This window comes from Lissotriton helveticus, chromosome 5_1 (genome assembly GCF_964261635.1).
Source record: "Lissotriton helveticus chromosome 5_1, aLisHel1.1, whole genome shotgun sequence".
NCBI lineage: Eukaryota > Metazoa > Chordata > Amphibia > Caudata > Salamandridae > Lissotriton > Lissotriton helveticus.
The window spans coordinates 938,334,587-938,349,513 of NC_136065.1; the positions used below are offsets into that span (position 1 = coordinate 938,334,587).

General features: G+C 41.6%; 1 protein-coding gene across 1 annotated transcript in view; it reads right to left on the reverse strand.

Annotated features, from left to right (window-relative positions):
• Nucleotides 1–14,927, reverse strand: part of LOC144755014 (uncharacterized) — a 124,796-nt gene that overhangs the window by 96,054 nt on the left and 13,815 nt on the right. Inside the window, exons 3-8 of the mRNA XM_078643437.1 lie at nucleotides 14,752–14,827; nucleotides 9,557–9,688; nucleotides 9,329–9,452; nucleotides 7,676–7,736; nucleotides 7,541–7,587; nucleotides 1,912–1,987 (exon numbers count right to left, since the gene is read on the reverse strand). Of these exons, the coding sequence (XP_078499563.1) occupies nucleotides 1,912–1,987; nucleotides 7,541–7,587; nucleotides 7,676–7,736; nucleotides 9,329–9,452; nucleotides 9,557–9,688; nucleotides 14,752–14,827 (516 nt within the window). The remainder of the gene's footprint in view (nucleotides 1–1,911; nucleotides 1,988–7,540; nucleotides 7,588–7,675; nucleotides 7,737–9,328; nucleotides 9,453–9,556; nucleotides 9,689–14,751; nucleotides 14,828–14,927) is intronic.

Consider the following 14,927-nt stretch of genomic DNA (forward strand, 5'->3'; position numbering starts at 1 on the left):
TTGAACTACACTTATTGTATATTTCAAGTCCATGACGGAGATCTCTTAAGATTTAGATCAGTCTGTGTGCACTATGTTTTTGTATGACTCCTGTTGGAATGTTACCCACCTGCCTTGTTTGCATGATAAAGTCCAAAAACATTTGCTTTGAGACATAATCTTTTTTGGAAATTTTTGTCGGAAACTTGCAAGGTTTTTATTGCCCATCTTACAGTTGTAGGTTGTAAGACAGCTTCTCTACCTTCAAACTCTTAATGAAGGATTTTTTTCCTTGGCACCCTTCGCTGCCGTAAATGCATGTATGAATAAATGTATATTTTTACTGTTTTCTACATTGTTGCAGCAATGAAATGGTGTTTTAATGATCGATTTTCTTAATCAAATAAAACTTTGATTGATCAGTAGATCTTACGCAGGTGTTTAGTCACTCAAATTTAAACATCAAATTCCAGAGGAAAGTAGATTTGCCGAGTTCACATATGTAGGAAGCTGGCTCTTTATATAGGGGAACAAAAAGGAGGAGCACTATGTAAAGAAACCAGGCAAGCCGCAAAAGAATTAGACGCACAAATGCTCTTTTTTGTAGTAGTGTGGGAAAGCAGGTAGGCATACCAGAGGGTGGGGCTAAGCATGTATTGCTCACACAAAGGCAGTGGGTGGGCTTAGCTCCTGTGGGTCTTGGGACCCTGTTGACACCACCACCTCCCTTGGACTCAAATGTGAGGTGCCGGTGCAGAGGTACTTTTAGGTGTCACGTGGCAGCAGGCGAAGACTCACTGTTTCTGCTGCTGAGGGGCAAACAGGGCAGCTGCAACCAAATCTATAGAATATACATTTATTTTTGTATACTCGAGAGAAACGTATAGTATACCCGTTGGTGTAGTTTAGCAGCTTGCAGACTTTCTGGATTCACTATGCTATGCATTATTCCGTCATAAATGTCAAATAAATAAATAAAATAAATCTAGTGGTTGTGTCTGGAATGTTATCCCCCTCCGGGTGGCCGTCGACATCCCACCATTTGGTGTCCTTTGTGACGTCGACACGCTTCCCACCTTTGACTCGACCGGCACTCTAAAGAGTGAGACAAACTCCTCGAAAGGAACAGTGCTGTTGAAACTCGATGAAAGCAACTGCATCCAAAGACAAAGAGCCCAGTGGATCCTTCGAAAAGGACTCACAGGGAGAAAAAGACCCACGAAAAATCAAGGTCGAAGGAAGCCCCCGAAAAAGACTCCTAGATGCAGAGAAAAGAAGGGTCAACAACTGCTTTGGTTTGAGCGCTTCGCTTCTTGGTAGTCGTCAGACACCGAACAGGCTGCCAAGATGGAAAGGAAGAAAAGGAGGCTCCAAGCCGAAATGGCGAGAATCCTGCAGCGGAAGAAGGACTAGATGGCGGAATAATGCACAGCATAGTGAATCCAGAAAGTTTCACGCTGCAAAAATGGTTTGAGGGTCTCTGGCTTCCACCAGTTATTTAATTGGGGTGGGCAACAGGTGATTATGGAAAAAAAACATTTACCTGAACAAGGGCAACGCTCTCGATGGACTCCCTCAGATATGATTTGGATATCTGACCAACATTACCCTCTAAGGGGGAGAGAGGTAATTACATTAGCCAAAACCAGTGAGCCTTCAACCGGGTTATGTGGTGTGAAATAAAGTCTATTCTTTGGAACTCCAAGCTTTATTCAGATAGCGGTAAACTGTATCAACATGTCTGAAGGCCAAAAGCATTACATGCTTGGGATTCCCAAGCAAGACAGCGATGTATGAATGATTCAAGCTTGTGAATCTGTGAAATAACCATTGCTCGAGTACCAGAATCACTAGGTTCATATGCAGACAGTAACACTACAGTTTGTCAAAATCACCAGAAAGTGTTAATTAAAACAGATTGCTTCTGCTTACGTTCGGTGTTTTCCAACTTTAAGATCCGCCACATACACTCTTCCGTCCAAGGGAAGACCTCTAGATTCTTGGAATGCTATATAAAAAGAAAGTTTTAAAAGTTACTGAATTATAAGAGTACATTAACAGTTTAAAGAATATGATGCAACCACTACTAGCAAGTATATGTAGTAGTTTGGCTCCAATCTTTGAAACACTTGCCCCTTTTTTTGCGGCAGGGAAACGGATGAGAGAATCTTCCGCTGCAGAAAAGATAACTAGAGCAGATCCAATGGCACATACCTTGGAGACACCCCGCAAAAAAAGTTGCCCCTCAATTCTTTAGTTTCATTTCCATCTGCCTACCAACAAGGTAACCAAGAAAAATTGAGAAAAAAAATGGACTGCTCTTTTCCCAATGGCTCATAGGAAATGTAGTTATATGGTTTAAATGATTTCTTTAAAATGGCTGCTGGAGAAAAATAAAGTGAAGAGAAAAGCCTAATCCTCGCCTCTGTGTCCTTAATAGAATCAAAACTTTCCTTTACATTAGCTAGGAAACTTTTCATTCACCACTCTATTGAAACAGAAGGAAGAAGCAAATTTAGTCAGGAGGTATCGGAGATGGTCAAAATAAGCACCCCTGCAAATAAATACTTCACAGAAGAATTTCACGCGGATGCACTTGAAGGTCAGAGCGCCGAGAAGAGGCCCAGATGGAGAACGGTCTAATACGTGGATTTTTAAAATGAAAATAATTCCTGCACAATTTATGCTGTGCAACCCATCCATTCCTTCTTGGACACTGAGCCCTAACACTTCTATTACATCATATACAGATGCTACAAACTCAACTGGTGTCTCATTTTCATCAACTGTAGGTGAAGATTGGAGCGAAAGGCAGTCCACCCATGTGTTCTTACTACAAAGTACTTTTAACTTGCTGCTAGGCTGCCAACCTCGATAAGCATGGTCAAACATATTCTCAACGTTGCAACACCAAGCATTGGCTCGTGATCGGTATCTAACACAAAGTTCAAACTGCACAAGTGATGAAATAATCCATTGACCACATAGATGCAAATGCCTACCTTTTGATGGCAGAGTAATTTCTATCAGAAACTGTCAGTGAGACAAACTACACCTTTTCAGAACCATTTAGCATCAGTGGCAATACCGCTTCCACTCCACTCACACCCACAGCAATAATTGTAACAGTTTAGTATCAGAGACCGAATCTTTACATTGGCTATTTCCCCTATGAAATAATCTTTATTGGCTCGTGGTATCCTTTATGGCCTTTTAATACATTTTTGGTGTGGCTCCCTCAGCAGAAATGTTATATCCCAAATTTTCAACCCTCTTCTTGGAGGAAACTACATATGTCACTATGCAGCTTCCTATCGGCTTGAGATAATTTGTCTAAGCAAATCAAGTGTTCCTCCACGATCTTCTCGAAACCAGAATATTATCCTGGAAAAACAATGATTTTATCCCACTAAAACATACAGGACAATAAAAAAAGCTTGCTTCTGAAGCAGTGCCGAACAGCAGGCCGTTAAACTGATAAAACATCCTCTGTTGTGATAAAAGCTGTGAGTAACTGACTCCGGAGTAAGATTGATTTGGTGGTACGCACTCCTAAAATTTAATTTTGAAAAGTAATTTACATCCTTGAGTACCAGTACCATTTCCTCAATATTAGGTAGCGGAAAGCTTGGTTTAAACTGAAACGGTCGAGACGCATCAACTTTTTAGGTGATGACTACAGGTGAGACTTACTGAGCTGAATCTATGGGCTCAATCACACCAGCCCTAAACAGCTCTTAAATATCTTCCTCACTTCTTTAAAATCAATGAGTATTGTTCTTGTTTTGTGCTCCCCTTGCTGTGGGCCGTCCTTCAATATGTGCACTTAGCTTGCCCTAAAAAACTTCCATAGCATCTCTCCCTATTTCCTCCACCTGAGTTAACTTCCACTACCATGACTTGATCTTTCACCCTCAGTTTAATAATGTGAAGATCATACTGATGCATCTACTCCAGTATTAGGGGGGGGGGGGGGGGAGGAGAAAAAGAGGAGGTTCGGCCTGACAAAGATTGAGAAAAAGTCTCAGGCTACTCTTCCTCTAATGAAGGAAGCTATCCGCACAAAAATATACAAGGTCCATGTTGCTTCCCTGAAATACAATGTCTGTAGGTTCTGATACATCTTTCCCTTATGTTTTTACCCATACGTTTTTGGCGCAATTGTAAACATGGTGCTGGACTGCACCATCCGTTCTATAGCATTCTTATTGGTAATAAATTCTGCCTTAGGCCTACACTTAGCCCCGCCCGCCCCCCCCAGCAACAGGGATTTTCTACATCAGAGGGTGCTTCTGTTTAAACTGTATATACTGGGGCCTGTGTGCACTTCGTTTTTTGGCCGGCAGGGGGAGTAAAGCTTTATTTAAAAAGTATTTCGAGTTAGTGAAGCCTTTACCTGCTGAAGTCCAAAGTTGTGGATTGAGCCGGTCTCCTAGGAGATTCTGAACAGGAGCAAGCAGCTTCCAACTCCCTGGCCAGCAAACCTTGTCTGAGGTTGCTGGGACCTTATATGCTGTGCTAGTGATTGGCACATGTGTACAGTGATTGGTGGTTGTATCTGGTGTTTCTATTGGGTTAGGGTTAATGTCCTCATTGGTTGGGTATTTGAGGGTTCCGATTGGTTTCTCGGACTGCGATTCAATCATTGCAGGGTTGGGGCTAGGGTTAGATTTTCTATTGGAAGTAGGGACTAGGGCTACCTGTACCATGGGCTGCTTTGACTTGGGTTGGGACTAGTGGTAGGTTTAAGGCCTTTATTGGACGTAGAGATCAGGGTTTTAACTGATTGGGTGCTTGGACAAGGGTTAAGATTGGCTGCAAGGTCCTGGTCTCCTAATGGTTCTAGATGTTAGGGCTAGTGTTGTGATTGGATAGTCTTAAGGCTAGGGCTCACCTGATTACTAGGGCTACAAAAAAAGGCCAGGCTTGGGGCGTCTCAGCCCGGGTGTCGAGGACAAGGGTAGTTGCCCATTTGGGCCTGTTCGAGACTGGTCGGGACGGGGGCGCTGCCCTTTCTTCTTTGGCGATGCCCGGCCCACGCCGTCCGCAGCAGCACACTCACACCGGGTGTGCACGGATTGATGTGCCGGCGTGCACCGCCGACCCGGCCACGTCTGCACACCCTACTGTTCCGACTGCCACGCGTGTCCAATGTCTCCCGCGGACGGTGCACGGCTCTGTCCTGTGCCACTGACCAGTGCACTCGTTACTGGCGCGGTGCCTATCGACACCATGGGTGGCTGCGTCCCACTCAGGCGCACTCTCCCTGCTGTGGTTGCACCTGGCAGTCCGCCTTTTGTCACTAACAAAAGTGTGATGATCCTTTTATCTGTTGACTTAAAAAAAAATCCTTCACTCTTTTATCCCTCCACTATCCTTTTTCTATCAAAATTAACAGACTAACATGTTCACTTCTCAAATTCCATATTCAACTATACTAATATACTGCCCAAATAACTGAATAACATATCTACTACTCAAATTACTTCATATTTATACTATACTAATTTTCAACACTAATCCTTTATGGGTTCCGGAGTGGCGCGCTACTCGACAAAAGCGCGCTTCAACACCCATCAGGAGTAACAAGTGTTATATGAATGCAAATCTTTCTTCCCCTTTTATCCATCCGTTATCCTTCTCACTCCAAGTAACAGACTAATATCCACCACTGAAATTACCTCATATTTCACCATATTAATTCACCACTAATCCTTTATAGGCTCCCTGAATAGCAAGAGTCAACAAGCGAGCGATAAATAAAATACAAACCTTAGTCCTCTATCCTTCTGCCATCATTCCAAATAACTGACTAACCTATCCACCACTTAAAATGTACTTGCATGTTTCACTATACTAATTCAACACTAATCCTCTGTGGGTCCCGGAGTAGCGTGCTACCCGCCGAAAAAGCACTTTGACGCCTCGTCAGGGGTAGTAAGCGTTACATAAATGCAATTACAACACAATTAACACTTAATATACTGGACATGTTCAGTAACAGGCTACACCGCTGGTGTTCTTGCTATTACAAACCTGGGAAAATGGCCCCTCTTTCCACAATTCTTGTAGCGAGAAACCATTTTTTAAATCTGCCCCATGATAAGTGCTATCACATCTCATACAAACTAAGATACAAAAATTAAACGGTTCCACTATTTATTTTCCATATACAACACCAACAGGTTCTTTTAATTGTAGCCAATTCCGTGTAAGTCTTCATGTCTTACTTCCTTTATGCAAGCACTTGACTGACAACTCTAGCAATCTCCATCGCTTTTTTTGCCGCCTGCATTTTCTTGCAATGACACTGCACAATGAGCTGCTTCTTAATTTGTCAAGCATTTTTCCACATTGACAATTTGTCAACTCAAAGCCTTGCTACAAATTCAACGGAATCAATTTTCAAATTCTGGGGTGGAGTATAGAATTTATGACAGCATTGCGACATTAACAGTTTTGCCTCCCTATACATATTAATGAGACTACCATATCGACTGACCGCTATAGTTTTTTTGCCTAATGCCCACCCCACTATTAGCCCCCAAACTCTAATTCGAGACGCTGTATATAATTACTAAAACAAGGCTCTGAGGTGTTGTTGAAGAGGCTGACCATGTTGATAAAAGTAGTGGATGGGTTTCACATTGCTGAGAATGTCGGACGATCCCTTTACACAGGAACTAGTCATGAGAAGACTAAGCCTGTAGAAAGCCTAGATTGTTTTAATTGGTCTAAGCCCAACCAGAACAAGGACCCTACATCTTAGAACAGTGTGTTTTGGGGGAGTTATATGACTCTCCTATGCGATGCCTATGAAGAATGCCTCAGAACTTACAAGGACATATTTGTACCTTTATTAGAAGAAAGCATGCACACACTTCACTGTTCCTTAAATGGGGTAGACCAAGTGGTGCTGAAGCTGCTACAAATACAGTAGTCTTTGGCAACATACACAGATTTATGGAGATAGCAAAAGTATTTAGTATGGCAGTCTTCTGAACACATCCTTGCTCCACGAGAATAAGCCTTTAAGAGAGACCTGGACAGGGAAGGTGTGTGAGTAAGCAACCTTAGATGGTGCTCCCAGACCTCTGCCGACCAGGAACAGAAAGGGCATAAACGTACCCCCTGCAGTCAAGAATCAAGGCGGTTTTAAAGACTAGAGCAAAGCACAAATTGCCAGTGGTACAATAGACTTGTTCGAAATCTGATAGTTTGGGCCTTTAAGTGGGTTGGTGCTAAGTCCCCCTCTCATATCATTCAATGGATTTTCTACATATTGTCTGGCTGAATATGCCTACATTACTAATTACAAATGTGTCTAATGACAATGCCATGGTGGATAAATGATAAGTGGCAAACCAACCAAGTATTCAAGAAAATGACAACTAAACACCTACAGCCAAGTTATTGAAACAGTTCGATATTTGCCAAAACAGAGTACTTTGCAAAATTTGATTGAGCAGTTTTCAACAAGGTCTATCTGTGCTCCAGGTCCCTCTAAGTTATAATTACATTTGAAGAAAACATACAGTTGGTTTAGCTAGCAGAAACATACCTTTCATTGAAACATCTGGATTCCAACCGTCAACATCAACCAAATACCTGTGCAAAAAACAACCAACAGAAGACTGCATGAGTCAGGAAAACCTCAAAGTTTACAGAGTCTTTAACAAAGGTATAGTCCACTTACCGACATATCAGATACCCAGTTCTACTAAGTCCAGTGGTACAATGCACACCAATCAGTTTATCTAGAAATCAAGCCAAAATATAAAAGAGTGTTTCAGAACTCTTGACTAATACTGTGAGCACACCATACATTTATACATCTGCTTTAGTGTTTCAATCAAATGCACCAAAACTTTTCAGAATTCGCGCAAGCAGTACGACTGACATGCACACCAGACACTGGCCTAGGTCTTCTCATTAATGGCTAAAAATAATGCACCTCAACATACTACACTAATTTTCATATTTGGATCAAAGCGACTTTATGGCAATTCTGGGTAATTTTCTGATGTAAATCCCATTTGTTTTTCATAGAGGAGAGCCATAACTAACATTTACAATGTATACAGAAGAATAAACGTACGCAAGTGTTAGGATATGTAGACTTTTTGCTATACACATTGGGTTAAAAAATAATGATAAATTAGTTAACACTATACACCGGGCCTGATAAAGAGTTTGGTGGTGTACACTCGCACCGCCAACCGCACGTGCCCACCAGATTGGGAGTTTCCACATGTCTGGCGGGCATTTTGGGTGGTCCCACAGCGGTGCCTCTGAAAATGGACACTGCAGTGGGGACGTCAAAAAACATTCCTTCACTTCATGGACTGTAAAGTCCAAGCCGTCCAAGAACTGGGGCGAATGTACATGGCGGCACATGTGCCCCCCTGCCTGCATCCCCATGCAAATAGGCAAGAAGGGGCCCTGTAAGGCCCCATTTGTTTTAGGACCGCCAGCCTTTTCATGGAAGTAAAACCTCCATGACACAGCTGGCAGGCCTGAAATTCGTAATATGCACGGCGGTGCTGCAGAAGCACTACCAGCATACTACTGGGGCCCTGACTGCTGCATCACCACCAGGGAACTGCGGTTCCCTTGAAGCTGTGGCAAAGCAATGGCGGTCCGACTGCCCAAGTTATAATAGGGCGGTCGGAACCCCACGCTCGTCTGGCGGTCACTGGACTGCCAGAGTCATGATTAGGCCCATAGTGATTTTTGCAATTTCTCCAGAATGCAACGCACTGTAAATATTGATATTCAAGTTAAAGGTTCCCAATGAAAAGCATTAGAACCAGAAGAACACAAAAGCAGTGCAAAATACCTTGTACTACAAACTATGCAGAGAACCTGCCTCTGGATTACTGAAAAGTTACACCTTACAACAGCTATTGATGTATCCAGTCCAAGACACAATCACAAGTAGGAGCCTTGAAGGAGATTACTTTTTTGTTAGGCATAGAGTAACCGACACTCCTTTACAAACAAATTGATCGAATTATGCCAGCTTCCTGTCCAGCGTAGATGGGGTGTTTCGTTAATCAGAATTGAAGAGTAAATAGAAAGGGGACTGAGACAAGTGAAGAACAAATTCACTTACTAAGGGAAAATTGTAATACTTCCCATTCTGTTAATCTATTGCTATTTTATCAGATTGGAAAGCTTATCAAAAAGCCAGTTTTCCTCCATTTTCAAATGAAGAGTGGAAAAGTGGTTTCTGCCAATGATAAAAATCACTAAATTGAGTAGATGAGGATCCCAATTAAGAATTCACACTTTAGGATATGTAAATAAACACGAATTACAGCACAAATTGCAATTGCACTAAGATTACCGTTATCTTGATTCTGACGCAGAAATTTTCTAACAATTTTTTTGAATTGTAGAATGGCATCATCGTCAGGAACTTCAAGCCCCGCAGTTGGCAGTTTCTGGTAGCTAACGTTTTTAGGCAAATCCTGAAAATTAAAGTTATGATTAGCAACACAACATCAAAACAAACACTGCCTCAAAATAAGCTTAAATTAAAACCGTGTACAACTTAAACTAGTGAAATTATTACCTTTACTTCATAATAACGATTTGTGTTAGTTAGGTCGATGACTATTCCAAGTTCTTCTCCCTGAGCTCGAATTTCAGCGATCAAATCTTTGGGTGTAAATTTCTGATTTGGAGTAAGTCTCTGGTTTATCACCTACAACATTAAAAAACACAAGTTTAACAGGTCAAATCATCATACCAAATAGGGTAGTTAGAAATAACATTTACCTCTCTACATTCCTAAATACCTTCAAAACTCAACACTAAATGGCTTTCCTGGTGTACATCAAATAATTTAACATTTTAAAACGCAGCGGTCTGTAAAAGAAAACTATGCTAAACTCCCAGAATTCTGAGTTCTGCTTTTTAACACAAGTGCATTTTACTTATTAAAAATAAATAACACCATTTTCGCACCTATTGTAAAAGCACATTCGGCCTCTAACACCATTTTGCAATAAAGTAGGTTTTTATTACATTTATAAACAGCCAGTCTTCCTCCTTGGTCGAGCCACATAAATATAAGCAGACTGGTCTATGATCTACTTTCAATACACAACTAGTTGGAAAAATCTGCATCACCTGCATGTTTAATGTCAGCAAGTTATTATAGAATTATCATTAATGGGGTTCCATTATGAGGGGGTACAGGTACCCCCCCCCAACACTTTTAACAATACTACACAGCCTCAATATAAACAGCCTACGCTAAGAGATCCCAAGGGGAATACGCAATGACTTTCCCAATGGTCTCCTTATGCCCAGTCAATTTGGCTTTAAATACAATATCCAACTAAACTGGTAATTTAGCATGTATGGGTTTTGCAGCACATTATGCAGTTCTTACTGTGTTCATGCAGTCACTCTCCCCTTACTACTATATGTTGCTGCTGTCCGATATTACTGGGTACTACTATATAAAGTAATAGTATGACTGCTGGCGTATACATTTATGGCCAGTTGTCTGGTAGACCTCTTGCAATCTAAATTTCGTTTTTAATATTTTTCACATACATTAGTTTAGCTTCTAGATCTGTGCCACTGAAAATCGTTGATTCTCATACAGCAACTGATTCTGATCACAATCTTTCAGTGCTTGTATTTTGTTACAGATCACGTCTGCTATGGAAAAATTTGTATGCTAAATTTAACATTTGGGCATACTGCCAAAGCAAACCCAATTACCTCATATGCGATCCCAAACTTTAATCAAGGGTATCCTTAAAGAGTGGAGTAACTTTAATGTCATAGTCATCGTTTATCGTTCTGCAACAAGGACAAGAGGACTGCTGATGAGACTTACAGGCTCTGCAGACAGTTTTAGTGGTGAACACAGTGTTCCCTTTGTTAAATAAGGTTTCCCATAGGAAGTTAAGAAAAGTGGTTCCTTGCAGGGATCTTATTAAAGTGTGTAAAAGCACGAGATGAGCCTCTCAGGATTGTCCTTTACAACAGTTATGAATATGTGCAATACACCCGAATAAGATAGACCAGTATCAAACTACCAACACTATGAAAGAAGAGAAAGGACCTTTTTGCTTGGCTCATTAAGCATTTTTGCATGGGAAAACGAGTCTCGTGCCATTTAAAAAGTTACATTGCTGCTGGTTAAGAAACGCAACCTATACTTATTTTATAGATTGCAACAGTTATCTGAAGTGCTCCTGGCGCTAAAGACTTAAAGTGCCAAGAAAACATGGTTGACGTTTAGATCCTTACAAGACCATAATAAACTGTGGATGCAAGGAAGGGTTTTTGGTAGACTGTTCCATAGCATAGCGTCTCGCACGGAGATAGCTCTGCATCCCATTTGAAAAAGTTTCAACTTTGGTATGTTGAACAACTTTACATCAGCAGATAGTGATCTGGCAGGGCTGTACTGAGAATTTGTCGAAAAGGTAAATGGGGCCAGTCCCATGTAAGACATTGTACTGAATACATTTCAAACGAATCCTCTTAGGAACCAGGGGCAAATGCAGTCTGTCCAGCGCAACAGAGGGAGGATCCACGAGAGGTATAAGCAGCTGCTGTTTAAATTCTGGGTATGTTTCAGAACGTAGTCTGGAGCACGCAGGTACAGCAAATTACAGTAGTCCAGTGTGCTCAGGATTGTGGCATGAACAATTTGAGGCCTTAGATGTTGTGGCAAGAGTGGAAGTGATTTATATAGAGATCTTAACAGTGTAAAGCATGTAGAAGGTAATTTATTAGCCTGCACGGCAACAGTAAGGTCCAAATGGAGTTCGAAACCTAAATTTCTGACTACTAATGCAGTTTCAGGAAGAGTTTCAACAGGCATTGGCTATCAATTAGTCGGAAGTGACGTAACCTAGGCGGCACATTGCCTCAGTTGTGTCACCATTACATTTAAGTAGATTCCAGAAACCCAGTTATGCCCAGGGCTTTAAGTGGGTGTTGTGTCACCATTAAATTTAAGTAGATTCCAGAAACCCAGTTATGCCCAGGGCTTTAAGTGGGTTGAAAAAACTGGAGGGTCTCTCAAGGCGTGGCCAATGTAATTAGGGCGTGGCTTAAAAACACAAACTAAAAAGTCTGTGCTTAGCATAGTGTGCCGCCGGACCTGGATTTTGCAGTTTGTCATTGCACCTAGGTATATGATACAACAATTAACATCATACCTACAACAAGTCAGGACCATTGGCTTGGTCAATGGTTGTTAGTTGCATTAATAAATAAGCAGCAACTATCGCTTGTTGTATATAATCTTGAAAAAGCTCCCACTTAGAGCCCTGGTGACACCACGATAATGTTGCTGCCCCTGAGAATCAAAAAGAGAAGGGAAACCCAGAGAGAAAATGACTCAGGAGTTCCCTTCCCCTACAACGCTCACCACCCGCACATCGATGTGCCTGCTGTCACTGCAGTCCAAACGGACTGCTGTGACAGCAGGCACAAAACAGAGCCTGAAAGAGACCCGTTTCGAGGCCCACTTAACTGCCGGTGGTCAGACCCGGCCCACTTAAAGCCCTGGTTATGCCGATGAGCTCCGCACCTCCTGGCTCTAAACTCATAACAAAAAGTTGTTTTGCACGTGAATACTCTTCTGAGCATTAATTATACCATCCGAGTTGAGGGAGTTATTCCAACCTCCGCTTATCTTTATATAAAATTCTTGTGGTTGACCGCATTAACGGCACCGGACAGATCTATAGTACAAGGCCACAAAGTTGCCCATTTCAGCTGCCATACAAAGGCCATCTAAGACCGGTACAAAGCAGTTCCGTGCCATGAGCAGGTCTAGAGCCCGACGGACCTAGATCAAGCAGCAGTTTTTTCTCCAAAGGGTCCGAGAATTCCATTAACATGCTTTTCCAGAATTTTTACTGGCAAAGGGGACATAGCTGTCTGAAGTTACAAAGGACCACTGGATCAGCTAAAGGTTTGACCAAGGTTTTCTCCCGTTTGAATGGCACCTGCTCGGTAGACAAAGATTACAGATTGAACGTAATTGATTGTGCTACAGGCTCCATTAGTTATGGCTAAATTTTGCCAGTGACCAGATCTAGCGTTGCGCCAAAAGAGATAAAACGTTTTCTGTTTTGTTTTTTAATTCATCAGACTATAAGTGAGCCAAAATTGGGAAGCTCTGAAGGGGATTCACCAAATGCCTAACTAAATTCATGGTTAGAGCATCCATGAGAAGAAAGGGTATTTGTTCATGGCTGTCATTTTTAGGAGATCTCTCAAAGAACAGTTTTAAGTCGTCAAAGTGATTGCTTCGATTCGCAACGAGTGTGCAACTGAGAACACCTTTTCACTAGGATTCGCAAAATTTAAGATCTCAGTATCAGAAGTCCGCCTCAGTCACTTTGATGAGATTTTTATGCTTGAGCGCAGACAGTTCTTACCTAGCTAGCTCTCCAGTGTCATTCTATACGTTTACAGCTTCTTTAAGCTACTCTAATATATAATTGTTCTTAGAGGCCGACAGCGGGTTACATGGTCCGATTCACTTTATGGGAAGTGTGTTTTCAAGGGCTGTCCTTACCCATGTGCTTTTAGGTTGCCCTCAAATCATCTATATGCCCATCACCTAGTAGAGGAAGTGGGAGTGCTTGCTGTTTGGATAGTGTAGCTGCATTTAGTCTAGTCCAGGGACGTACCCATATCTGGTTGGTTTTGACAGGAACTGGCTGCGACTACAATTAATTGTGGAGAAGTATGTTAAATGGACCAATGCATGATATGACCAAATATGGGGCAAGAGCTGCTTTCGGAGTGTGAAGAACTGAAGGCAAGATCTAATATATTACCTGCTTTATGTGAGGCCTGTGTCAAATTGATCCAGTCGAAGAGCTGCCACTGAATTATCTGCCCAGATTTTAAAATCTCCCAGTAGATAAAAAATTTTAATGAGACGAGTAGCAGTAAAACATTAAAAATAAAAAATATGTATCAAGTAGTCGCTCAATAAAAGCTGCAGCTAGAGGTCAGCAGCCAACATCTGTTAATGTGCTAAAAAACCTGACCAATTAAATGTCATTTGTTTTTTTATTGAAATACTCTGAATATAGCCAGTCAACCACCTGTATGTGCTTGGTGAAGCAGATGGACTGAGTTATAGCCGTACAGTCAAGAGCATCAAGTCTTTCAGTTGTACATGAAAGTTTCCGTTATAAAATGTCGAAGTTAGAATCAAAAGCTCTAGTTTGCACAGCATGTTTGAACAATGGCCGTGCATTAATTAGTGCACTTTGTACTGCCAAGTTGCCTTTTTAATAGAAGTAGCAGACACGCTCCTTCAAGAAACATCACCCTTTTGGATGCGTAGTTGCATGATATAAATGTTTACGTGCGATTCCTGGTGCAGTAATCATATCGCTTCATTTGAGAGGTCAAAGCATCCCCCCTTCCAATCTCACCCCACCGCCAGAAACTAGATTGAGAAAAAATACTTTAATCATGGAATGACTGTCCCACCTTTAGCAGAGAATCCCTGGTGTACCTTATAATAGGTTGTGGCAACATTCTTGTGGACTTCACTGTATTCATTTTCAAACAAAAACATGGCTGGTGCGGTCAGTGCATGGACGAAAGCGGACAGACGTGTCTTTGGCGGACTTTCAGCTGAGCAATTTTAAATAAGTACTGTCTTGTCAGATTATAGAGCAACTAATCGGACAACTTTAATGGCGTCTGGGTATGGCCCGATAGTGAGTTAAAAGAAATGGGGGCAGGGAAGAAACGAACACATACCCCCTTTAAAGGAACTTTAAAAGCTATGAATCTAGTTCCTTCCACCCGAGTCCCAACTGCTTGTAGTGACCTCCATCTGTAAAAACAAAAAAAACAATTTGAGTAAATGTTTGCCAATGCTATTTTTTTAAGTATACATAGCATTTAAACTACCCTTGCATAAAGCAATGAAATGT